The sequence below is a fragment of the Dendrobates tinctorius genome, unplaced genomic scaffold (assembly GCF_039654945.1).
Source record: "Dendrobates tinctorius isolate UK_male_01 unplaced genomic scaffold, ASM3965494v1 ptg000224l, whole genome shotgun sequence".
NCBI lineage: Eukaryota > Metazoa > Chordata > Amphibia > Anura > Dendrobatidae > Dendrobates > Dendrobates tinctorius.
In genome coordinates, this window is record NW_027361891.1 from 12,446,987 (window position 1) to 12,460,223 (window position 13,237).

Sequence of the window (13,237 nt, forward strand, 5' to 3'; positions counted from 1 at the left end):
AAAATTAAAAAAAGTTATGGCTCATGGAAAAAGCAAAAATTGAAAGTTTCCCAGTCATGAAGGATTGATCACTTCAAGAATCTATTCAAAACTGATTCAGTTCTTGGCAGGAAGACAATAAATGAACACATCAACTCTGCATTTTATACATTTATTTCTTTTTTGGGTTTCATTTTTGCAACGTTTATTGGGCAGAGTAAATGATATGGTATGCTATGGGTCAATATGATTATGAGGATATCAAATTTCAATTTTTTTGTTACAACTTAAAAAGTTTTACCACTTTTTCACAGTACTCTTTCTTAATAAAAGAAAAGAATAATTTGTTGTTATGTTGCCATGTTCTAATAAGAGCCATAGGTGAACTAAGATGGCAGACCTGACGATCATTAGTAGGCTTCTGGCTCTCTATCAGCAAAGCGGACACATTTGGTTTCAGAGGAAGCCCAGTTTGACTGCTGAGATACTACAGTTGCTATTGCATATGGCCTCTCATGTGGTAAACTGTCCGGATCAGAGTCATCTCTGATCCCAGCCGTTGAGGCAGAAGGATAACTGGTCAGTACATCTTAACGGGTGCCCTAGCAGCACCCACAAGACCACCATGACAAAATGTACATCTTACAGCGAGAATGGGGGACACATTCTATTACAATATGACAATGAACTTTCCAAAAAATATCCTCTTTTTGTGTTAACCAGTCACATGTAATATGTAGAATCCCCTCCTTTGTATAAAATGTAAAATGCTCCCACAGGTAGCCACAGTGGTGTTCTGTTCTCCGGCAAGGTATTTATAGGGATATCAAACATTGCCCTGTTCTAATCTGGACTAGGTAAGGTGGAAGTGGAAATGACTTTGTCTCCTGAAATAATTGGACTGTCTTTAACTCTAAAGTGGCACCAGCCAGCTTAGAAAGGCTTAAACAAAGTACATATTTTTTGTTTTTTTGGCAGCATGTTCCCAGCAGTAGCGCTTTCTTTTACAAGGATTATGCACATAAAAGCTTCCTACAGACTCTGAAAAGTGATTTTTTTTTTAACTGTGTTTATAATAACATAGCTCTTAAATCCAGAGATGAAGTGTAGTTTCCTCCCTAGTAAATAATATAGTGATAAAAAGAAGATTTCAGATTCTAGGGAAAGGCCTTTCATTTAGCTATAGACGAATCTGTGCTCTCTGTACCACACAGGCTCAAAATGTGCACATCAAAAACGTCAGATCTAAGAAATCCACCCAGGCAGAGAGGGGGACCTCACTCGTATTGTGCCATACATATAATTAACTCCTTACTACTTTGTATTTTGTGTTATTACAATTTACAGACATCCTGTGCATATCGTGTCCTAAAAATGAATGCACTACATCTTTTTTCCATTCAGTTAAACTATAGAAAAAAGTCTCAATGCTATGAATTTCCTTAAGAAAACAGAAAATATCATGTAGGGTTCCTCATAAAATGCTTGAAATGTTCCTACTGTGCCCCGGTATGGATATACACTGTCATTGAATCCAGTTACTGGTTTGTAGTGTGTAGCTCCACTACTCCAATAACAGCACGGTAACATTTCCTGTCCTGTCATCTGGCAGCTCACTTCACCCTTGTCACAAGGACATTAAGGGGATTAACATCAGAGTCCGCATCCTAAGTACACTACCGCTATTCATGATAGATGGTGTGTGGGCATTGATTTGTATGGCGATTTAGCTGGCGATACGGTAAGGGAAACTGCCAGATGTCATAAAAGGACGTGTTGTCATCAGCCCAGTGTGGCAGTGGAATGGCAGGTTTTGCGTTTGTAACATCAATCGTTTTTTAGTTTTCTCTTTGGTACAAGTCAGATTGCGTGTTCACAGTTTACTCCCTGGCTGAATATAAGTGTATGGTAAAGCGACAGGCTCCTGGTTGGGATGGTTCAGCGGTTCCTTAGGAGAATGTATAAGCACTGGTTGTTTTCTGCTGTGGAATTGTCGGCATTGATGCGCCCTCTGCTGGGATTACGTGTGTCAAGGTGTTCTTTCTCTTGGATTTTAGAGATCTGAACTACAACAATCTAGAAGAGTTTCCTACTGCTATCAAAACCCTCAGGAATCTTAAAGAGCTGTAAGTAATTGTGCTGTATTTGCAGGACGTGTGCCGACTAAATGCTGTCAGAACACTGCTAAATCATAACATCTTCACAAGTGACATAACATGCAATGTTTAATTTTCATCAAATAAATGTGAAGGCATACATACCAACCCCAGCAAATGCTGTGGGGGCCCTATAGAGAAGGAGCACATGACCTGTTGGCAATGTGGTAAGTGCTGCAGTGTTGGCATGCAAAGTACAAAACACAATGGAGCACCAAGTGGAGGTTTTGAGCTTCACCTGAAAAGAGGCTTAATGTTAATCTTGACTAAGGGACCATGTTCTCGATGATATGACATCCAGTGCTGTATTACGAAGAAACTCTTTCAGATCACTATTTCTGGTTGAATATGGGTTATGTAGATGAATATTAACCAAATAACCATGGAGGAGGACAAAAACCAGACTGTTTTTTCAAAAAACCAAGAGATCTGTTAGTGTATAGCAAATGTGCTACTGTATTATTACGATGTTGCTGTTTCTTTTATTACCATGCAACATGGATCTGTATTAAGCCCATTATTAAATAGCATATGACATGCATTGCATCCCATACCTTTTATTTGTACTGTCTTCCCATAGCATATTCCTATTGTATCCTTTAGTATAAACAGTCTTGCTGTACAAGCCTGTGCACATGACCATAAAAATCGGATGAGTGCTATCCGTTGTTTTGACAGATAGTTATTCAGTGAAGTTGTTAACATGGCCGATTTTTTTTTCCTTCAGAATAAGTGGTCTAAGAAAAAGTTGCAGCTTACCCGATTTGCCTCCGAATACACTTGGCCATTCAAGTCTGTGGGATACATTGAAAAAATCAAACTGTACTCGGATGACATCCAAGTGCTGTCTGATTTTCACAAACAGACTGAATGGAGAGGATGGAGAAACTTTTATTTTTTATTCTTCACATCTGAGAAAATATCTCTGATCAACGTATGATTACCATAATATGACCGATTTTTCTTGGACTAAGAGAAAAATAGTCGTGTGGCCCTAGAATGATATTGTGTATTTGATCCAGTTATCAAAAACAGAAGTTCCTCACTTAAGTTGAAGAGATTTGCGGCTTTGGAGAATTATTTTTGGCGGCTGGTGTCCTATACACCTGCAGCTATATCACAGAGGAAATGTAACAATACAATGATCTTATAATACATGGACATGCAAAACCCTCCAGATCGAGAGACACTCTGCACACTCTCTGTAGTCACCCTGTGAATTGGGCACTCCACCCTGTTAGCTTAAAAATCAAGGGTAATTTAAAGTTTGCTCAGCAAAAGAAAAAGCTATTCCAATGTCTTTCAAAAGTATTCGGCCCCCTGGAACTTTTCAACCTTTTCCCACATATCATGCTTCAAACATAAAGACACCAAATGTAAATTTTTGATGAAGAATCAACAAGTGGGACACAATTGTGAAGTTGAACGAAATTTTTTGGTTATTTTAAATTTTTGTAGAAATTCAAAAACTGAAAATTGGGGCGTGCAATATTTTTCCGCCCCTTTACTTTCAGTGCAGCAAACTCACTCCAGAAGTTCATTGTGGATCTCTGAATGATCCAATGTTGTCCTAAATGACTAAGGATAATAAATATAATCCACCTGTGTGTAATCTAGTCTCTGTATGAATGCACCTGCTCTGTAATTGACTCAGGATTCTGTTTGATGCACAGAGAGCATCATGAAGACCAAGGAACACAACAGGCAGGTCCGTGATACTGTTGTGGAGAAGTTTAAAGCCAGATTTGGATACAAAATGATTTCCAAAACTTTAAACATCCCAAGGAGCACTGTGCAAGCAATCATATTGAAATGGAAGGAGTATCATACCACTGCAAATCTACCAAGACCCGGCTGACCCTCTAAACTTTCATCTCAAACAAGGAGAAGACTGATCAGAGATGCAGCCAAGAGGCCCATGATCACTCTAGATGAACTTCAGAGATCTACAGCTTAGGTGGGACAGTTTGTCCATAGGACAACTGTTGTGAGTTCATTTTCTGGTCTACCATTTGTGAGTTCTCCTTCCAGGCTCCCTCTGGTGGTAACAGGAGGTAGTGAGGCTGATTTAATCATTAGAGATCTGCCACCTGATGAGGAGGATGACGATTGGACCTCAGGAATCTGACTGGATTTAAGACAGCCGACGCCCTATTCTGGTGCTGGTGATTCCTTCTGGCTTGTCAGGTCTTGGTTCTCAGCTCTGTTCCAGGCTCAAGCTAAGTTTTTCTGCTAATGTTCACACTTGATTTTGTTGGTCTATTCAGTTTTTTGTGTATTCAGCCAGGCCCGGCTGGGGCTGTGCTGAATTTCCACTCTTATTTATCTGTATTTGCCAATTTGCTTTTTTGTCCCTTATTAGATTGGTCTCTTTTTGCTCTATCTCAGAAAATTTCAGAGTGCTGATATAGTGGGAGAAGTCTAGTGACTTCAGGGTTAATTTTGTTATCAGAAGTGTTGGACATTATTTTTGTAGGGTTTTTGGCAGATTGCAGACAGTGTCTTTCCTTTCCTATCCTTTCTAGTTAGTTTGGGCCCCATCGTTTGCTCAGCCTATTTTCCTGCCTGTGTTTGTGTTTTCTTCTTGTTTCACCGTCAATACATGTGTGGGGGCTGTCTTTCCTTTGGGGTCTGCTCTGGGGCAGTTAGTTTTCCCCTTTTCTTGCTTTAGGCTTATTTAGTCCTCCGGCTGTGATGAAGCGTCTAGGTTCATCGTAGGAACGCTCCACGGCTGCTGCTGCTAGTTGTGTGGTTAGGATCAGGGATCTGCAATCTGCATAGTTACCAACCTCTCTGATTTTCTCTCACTTAAATTGTTTTGTTATTTTCCTCCTCGGTGACCCATTCATAACAGATAACAATCAGTCGTACATTGCACAAATCTGGCCTTTATGGAAGAGTGGCAAGAAAAAAGCCATTTCTCAAAGATATCCATAAAAATTATTGTTTAAAGTTTGCAACAAGCCACCTGAGAGACACACCAAACATGTGGAAGAAGGTGCTCTGGTCAGATGAAACCAAAATCAAACTTTTTGGCAACTATGCCAAACGATATGTTTGGCGTAAAGGCAGCACAGCTCATCACCCTGAACACACCATCCCCACTGTCAAACATGGGGTGGCAGCATCATGGTTTGGGCCTGCTTTTCTTCAGCAGGGACAGGGAAGATGGCTAAAATTGATGGGAAGATGGATAGAGCCAAATACAGGACCATTCTTGAAGAAAACCTGTTGGAGTCTGCAAAAGACCTGAGACTGGGACGGAGATTTGTCTTCCAACAAGACAATGATCCCAAACATAAAGCAAAATCTACAATGGAATGGTTCACAAATAAACGTATCCAGGTGTTAGAATGGCCAAGTCAAAGTCCAGGCCTGAATCCAATCGAGAATCTGTGGAAAGAGCTGAAAACTACTGTTCACAAACGATCTCCATCAAATCTCACTGAGCTCGAGCTGTTTGCCAAGGAAGAATGGGCAAGAATTTCAGTCTCCCGATGTACAAAACTGAGAGACATACCCCAAGCGACTTGCAGCTGTAATCATAGCAAAAGGTGGAAAAACAAAGTATTAAGTTAAAGGGGCCGAATAATATTGCACACCCCACTTTTCAGTTTTTGACTTTCCACAAAAATTTAAAATAACCAATAAATTTCGTTCAACTTCACAATTGTGTCCCACTTGTTGTTGATTCTTCACCAAAAATTTACATTTGGTATCTTTATGTTTGAAGCATGATATGTGGGAAAAGGTTGAAAACTTCCAGGGGGCCGAATACTTTCGCAAGGCACTGTATATGATATTTAGATAGATAGATGAAGGAATGACTTATAGCATGCAGCAGTAATATCTTTGGAGACTGGTGTCACAATAGTAGTGTGGACATGTGCATTTACTGGTTATATGAGTAGTTCTATTGGCATGCTGGGAAGAAAGTGAAGACATAAAATGGGATCCTTCCTGAATAACTTTGTGAAACCTGTGGTCTAGCCTTTGCTAATATCATTGATTATGATTATACTTTATATGACCTTTTCTTATGTTTCTTGTTCCAGGGCATTCCATAGCAACAATATCAGATCTATTCCTGAGCATGCATTTATTGGGAACCCTTCTCTTATTACAATGTAAGTGTTCTAATGTAATCCTTAGCATTACAAGTTTCTAAAAGTGTAATACATCAATGGAAACTAACAAATAGAAAAAATAAAACATAAAAAAATTGTACTTAATGTAAAGTGATGAAACAATAAAAAAATATCAACGTAACTTTGAAGGTGTGTCATACCTTTACGGTAATATACTTTCATAAATAAAAATGAAGATATTGTTCATATCATTGCCAAATAGTTAATAGAAATGAAGAATATATGGGCAGATAGTGAAATATCAATTGAGCTCTAATTTCAGTATCCAAGTTCAGGAATCTCTTAGATCCTTACTATATGCCATACTGTTACAAGGATTACCAGCTTATATCAGGATGACCCAAGTAGTTTATGGCCACGGGCCACATGTAAAGGATGCAAAGGAGGATGTAGAACATGAAGTCATAGCTGTCATTTCCACACAGGGCTAAAAAAACCGTGACTATTGTAAAACAATGTAGGAAACAAAATTGACATATTCCAGCTCAACATAATCACATTAGATAGAAGCTTTCTACTACACATGGATTGCACTGAGACGATGGTTTCAGCACGTAAGGGCCATTTAAAGAAAAAACAAGATTCACCACAGTGTGGCTGTATAATCCTATAACCAAAACCACATTCCACACTGGAATGATTAGGCAATTGAGCAAGACATAAAACAGTCCACAACGCTGGTAAATCAAAGAAGACAATTGTAATTCAGATGCAGAGCAGCACACAATGTTGAAAAGCACAACCCCAAGGGTCAGAAAACTCAGAACACCCAAATTATATCACTTTGCTCTTGCAGTTACAGAAAAATAAATGAGGAATGATATTGGCTACATGAGCGTATGTGTATCACAGTTTGCTATTGCTTATGTCACTTATGTGCTATACCCCCTTCCGGTGTGATCATTCTGTGATGCATTCACATCACTGTATCATTCATATTTGTTGTGTAGATTGTATGATGATTCTTTATTCTGTTTCTGGCAGACACTTCTTCGACAACCCTATTCAGCATGTTGGGAGATCAGCATTTCAGCACTTGCCGGAGCTCCGGACTCTGTGAGTTGTTAGGAGGTTTAATAATGCAGAATAGCTGACATTTGAGTCTGATGGAAAATGTACCGCCAAGTCCTTTCCACATAATCAGGGTGACTGTGTGGAGAACGATAGAATAATTATTTTCTACTGTTCTACCCTCAAAAAATCCTATTTTCTTCGGAATGTCAAACTCATTCACGTTGATAGAATATTATGAAAGATACTTAAGAGTGTTTATATTTTGGCCATGACATACTTTTATGTTTCTGCAAGTCTGTTATATGTCCAACCACACAGACTTTCCACAATGCATGACACAAGGCAAAACAGACATGTTCTTTACTTTTCTTCACTTGTTTAATAATTTCTGGGAGCTGAACAAATGTAATGGAGAGGATAGAAACTTTATCTCTTATGAATACTTTATGGATCAACATGTGAAGTATAAGATGCACAGAGGGAATTTGTTGAAACCCATGATACATTATTCTGCATTGTAAATTGGAAATATGCAATTTTTTTATGTGCATGGCCCATGTGTTTGTGTCTAATTAGTTTCTTGTTTTTGCAAGATGGGGAGGTTTTACACCCCTCCCTTATGGGCCATGCACACAAAAGCCGTCATAGTATGTCCACATTGGACATTACCTGCCTGAATCCTGCTCATACAGGTACTATACACATGAACAGGTTTTTAAATACATCAGTTAGGACTGCTCTGATATGGGTTACTTTGACGTTTGGTAGAGCGGCTTAGTATACATTTTTTGCAAAAAGCGTATCAACCAAATACCCTGTATTGTTATCATCTTTTAACTAGCACTTGCTGTTTACTGTTACTTTTTTACAACAGAGTATTTTTATACGTTTGTTTTACTGTGTTTTTCTGTGTTTCATTCTTTTGGTGGTGTGAACACTGTCATACAGACTTGTTCGCTTTGTGCATGGCCCATGTGTTTGTGTCACATTATATATGTAGTCCAATCTGTGAACACCACGATATAGAGAATGAGAATGAGAAGCCCAGCATATAGGTTTGTGGGAAAATATTCAGTATAACTTGTGTATTATTCATTAATATTCCTCATGTGTTCATACAAATCCAGTGAGCATCCTATTCAATGACTGCCTGCTATCTCTGCATGCGCAGTCATACAGGGAGGACTGTCAATCACTGAATAAAACCCCCAACTTGACTCATACACACAAGCAACCGGGATTTCACTGAATAAAATGCCAGTTTTACTGAAACCTTTCCCACAAAATGTATATCAATCTAATCAGCTCCTCCTAAGCTATAGCATCCTACCTATATATCATAGGCATAAGGTACCATTTTCAATATTGCATGCTTCCCTTAACACATCATTAAGAGAAATGCCTACAAACAGTTTAATTGCTTATATTCTTCCAACACGATGACCTGAACTTGTAATACGTACAGACCAACAGAAACGTCATCTGTTTACACCCAGCTTATTTAATATGTTAATTTATGCATTATCTTTGTGAATGTACATTTATTATTATTATTATTTATTGTTATAGCGCCATTTATTCCATGGCGCTTTACATGTGAGGGGGGTATACATAAAAACAAGTACAATAATCTTAAACAATACAAGTCATAACTGGTACAGGAGGAGAGAGGACCCTGCCCGCGAGGGCTCACAATCTTCAAGGGATGGGTGATAATACAGTAGGCGAGGGTAGAGCTGGTCGTGCAGCGGTTTGGTCGATCGGTGGTTACTGCAGGTTATAGGCTTGTCGGAAGAGGTGGGTCTTCAGGCTCTTTTTGAAGGTTTCGATGGTAGGTGAGAGTCTGATATGTTGTGGTAGAGAGTTCCAGAGTAGGGGTGATGCGCGAGAGAAATCTTGTATGCGATTGTGGGAAGAGGAGATAAGAGGGGAGTAGAGAAGGAGATCTTGTGAGGATCGGAGGTTGCGTGCAGGAAAGTACCGGGAGACGAGGTCACAGATGTATGGAGGAGACAAGTTGTGGATGGCTTTGTATGTCATGGTTAGGGTTTTGTAATGGAGTCTCTGGGCAATTGGGAGCCAGTGAAGGGATTGACAGAGGGGAGAAGCTGGGGAATAGCGGGGGGACAGGTGGATTAGTCGGGCAGCAGAGTTTAGAATAGATTGGAGGGGTGCGAGAGTGTTTGAGGGGAGGCCGCAGAGCATGAGGTTGCAGTAGTCAAGGCGAGAGATGATGAGGGCATGGACTAGGGTTTTTGCAGATTCTTGGGTGAGGAATGAACGGATGCGTGAAATATTTTTGAGTTGAAGTCGGCAGGAAGTGGAAAGGGTTTGGATATGTGGTTTGAAGGAGAGATCAGCATCAAGGATTACTCCGAGGCAGCGAGCTTGTGGGACTGGGGAGAGTGGGCAGTCATTTACTGTAATTGATAGGTTCGTAGGGGGGGTCACGTGAGATGGGGGAAAGATGATGAATTTTAAATTGTTCTTTTTAAATAGGTACTATAGCAGATTGGTTTGCTGAGCTTCTGGCTGAGTGCAAGGAGAGAGCAATATACAAGCTCAATGGAAAAGTTATGTGCCCGTACTTCACTCTGTGCACAGGCTGTTAGACTTTCCATGTACCACGTACGTCACTATGTGTGTGCAGTCATCCAGAAGCTCTGTGCTCTGAGCAGGACACTGCAGAGCATCCTTTGAGCAATCATGGACCCTACTGATCTGCTACATTTACGTGGTACCTATCATTTTAAAAAAACAAAATTGCCGTATGAGTTTTATTACATTCTTAAATGTATGTTCACTGAAAGTCATACCTATCATTTAAGGATCCTCAATGGGGCTTCACAAATTACAGAGTTTCCTGACCTAACTGGAACCACAAGCCTGGAAAGTCTGTAAGTTATTTATTATTGACCTCACAGTTATTACATGATGACCAGTATAGTTAATATCCCAGTACTTATTCACATATAATGATGTTTTCACAGAACCTTGACAGGGGCACAACTGGTCGGTCTTCCCAATATAATCTGCGACCAGTTGCCAAACCTTCAGTTGCTGTAAGTACCACTGATGTCTGCATTATTTTCTAGATATTTCTATGAATTATTCCTTGACCACAGTTAAAGTACGCTCCCTCCCCTTCTCAAGTAACTGTTGTTTTATTCAGGGGAAAATGTGCCTGAAGCTGAGATAAAAGTAATGTAAGCATGATTTCAGTGATTATTAAAATATATGCAGTAACCAGCTATTAGAGGGGAATTATTTGCTACCAATAAAAACAGTATATCTTAGGAATCAAAGTATGGTTTGCCATGAATGTGACACTTGGTTTGAGCACAGTGCGGCATTTGGCAGGTCATGCTGGGAGTGCAGTATTCTTATGGGAGAGGGAGACTCAGATTTCAGTGCAGATTATCTGTGTGCTTTAGAAAGGAATTTAACAGATTTTAGCGTACTGGAATAGCTGCCCTACATTAAATTCTTAGCCCGGCTCGGTTCATGCAATGTCTTAGCGGAGGGAGGGGGTTGTTTTATGGAATTTGTCTGTGCTTGTTAAGATACGGTTCAAAGGTAGTGAATGGTCCAAGAAATATTGAGAGCAGCCATGAAAGAACATAGTTTGTTCTATCTTTCCAGCAATTAAAAGAGGGAAAAAAATAGTAGCCCTGAACTGTTCATTTACTTGACTCATATTGTGTGCGAGCAAAGTTCTTTGTGTATGAAAATCACTGACTGCTACAGTGTTCTGTGCCCACCATAAAGGATCTCTTCTGTACACCATGCCATCCTGAGCTCTGCTATTCACCAGTGGCAATTAAAATTCACTCAAGACAAAGGTTCCCAGCTGCGGACTGCCGAGGAATCTGGACACCCCCTGTCACCCAATATGTTCTCCCAGGCTGATGACATGAAACTTGGCTGGCACCGCAACCTGTCTCCATAGCTAAACTCCACTCTTGGATACTACCGACTCACCATCAATGCCTATAGCATAAATCCAGTTTGTATCTACGTGAGGATATAAACATCAGGGATCGATCAAAGCTCTGTATAGTCTGGAACCTTTATACATAAAGTGCCCGAGCACAATTGGCGCATATATCATTATGTGCAAATAGCATTTGATAAGGATTAGACATGCATGCCTTAGCTGCAGACTCCCAGAGTGCCAATTTATTTTGTCTGTAACCTACACAGAAAAAAAAATGATAATTTATGACAGCAGCTATTAGATCACTGTGAATACATGTGGTGTTCCTTCACTTGGCATTTGGTGTATTAACACTGATTACAATTTATTGCTTTATTACCAGTGTGTGTGTTGTAAAACTTTCCACAAATATGCCATACACATTTATGTTTTAAAGAGGGGAAATTATATTTATAGACGTGTTGTGTTTTTGGTCTGTAACGCCCATATGTGTGCAAAGAATAAGATCCAGATCAGTGTTCCAAAAACCAAACACTGCCTTACAGAAACATTCAGCACTTTGTGATGTCCGGAAAGCCAAAAATGTGGAGCATTTACAAGAATCAAAGATTATTATGAGGCACAGATATTTATTATAATTATAACAATCATTATTTTACTCTCTCTATTATTAGGTTGGAGACAGTATTACACTGTTGATGGAAGTTTGTTTGTTTTGCGCTAGTTTACGTCCATAAACACTTGGGTACATTTGTACAAAAATGTGTGCCTGGATAAATGTGCACCAGGGTGCCTCCTTCTTATGCTCCTCCAGCACTCAGATGTCAAGTTTTATGGAAATAGCTTTAAGTGTTGATCTTTTCTGTAACAAGATAAAAGAAGACACAAAACTGTATTCTCCACATATGAATACAGTTCACTAGCTTTAAGAATTGAGTTTATTGTTATCATTATTTTCATGGTGACTTTCCATGTTGTGTGTAAGTGTGTGTATACACACTCTTCATCATTGAAATTGCAATACTAAGTAGGAAAAGTCATGGCATTGTGGAAATGACAGGATAGATAGAAATGTTAATGATATGCAAATAATGACTAAATGGGAGCAACATTTTTAACCCCTTAGTGACAGAGCCAATTTGGTAGTTAATGACCAGGCCAATTTTTCCAATTGTGACCACTGTCAGTTTATGAGGTTATACAGTTGTGGCCAAAAGTATTGACACCCCTGCAATTCTGTCAATTAATACTCACTTTCTTCCTGAAAATGATTGCAAACACCAATTCTTTGGTATTATTATCTTCATTTAATTTGTCTTAAATGAAAAAACACAAAAGAGAATGAAGCAAAAAATCAAAACATTGATCATTTCACACAAAACTCCAAAAATGGGCCAGACAAAAGTATTGGCACCCTCAGCCTAATACTTGGTTGCACAATCTTTAGCCAAAATAACTGCGACCAACCGCTTCTTCTGGTAACCATCAATGAGTTTCTTACAATGCTCTGCTGGAATTTTAGACCATTCTTCTTTGGCAAACTGCTCCAGGTCCCTGATATTTGAAGGGTGCCTTCTCCAAACTGCCATTTTTAGATCTCTCCACAGGTGTTCTATGGTATTCAGGTCTGGACTCATTGCTGGCCACCTTAGAAGTCTCCAGTGCTTTCTCTCAAACTATTTTCTAGTGCTTTTTGAAGTGTGTTTTGGGTCATTGTCCTGCTGGAAGACCCATGACCTCTGAGGGAGACCCAGCTTTCTCACACTGGGCCCTACATTATGCTGCAAAATTTGTTGGTAGTCTTCTGACTTGATAATGCCATGCACACGGTCAAGCAGTCCAGTGCCAGAGGCAGCAAAGCAACCCCAAAACATCAGGGAACCTCCGCCATGTTTGACTGTAGGGACCATGTTCTTTTCCTTGAATGCCTCTTTTTTTCTCCTGTAAACTCTATGTTGATGCCTTTGCCCAAAAAGCTCTACTTTTGTCTCATCTAACCAGAG

General features: G+C 39.6%; 1 protein-coding gene across 1 annotated transcript in view; it reads left to right on the forward strand.

The window, feature by feature from the left end:
• Nucleotides 1-13,237, forward strand: part of LGR5 (leucine rich repeat containing G protein-coupled receptor 5) — a 337,590-nt gene that overhangs the window by 213,426 nt on the left and 110,927 nt on the right. Inside the window, exons 7-11 of the mRNA XM_073555529.1 lie at nucleotides 2,037-2,105; nucleotides 6,191-6,262; nucleotides 7,268-7,339; nucleotides 10,126-10,194; nucleotides 10,288-10,359. Of these exons, the coding sequence (XP_073411630.1) occupies nucleotides 2,037-2,105; nucleotides 6,191-6,262; nucleotides 7,268-7,339; nucleotides 10,126-10,194; nucleotides 10,288-10,359 (354 nt within the window). The remainder of the gene's footprint in view (nucleotides 1-2,036; nucleotides 2,106-6,190; nucleotides 6,263-7,267; nucleotides 7,340-10,125; nucleotides 10,195-10,287; nucleotides 10,360-13,237) is intronic.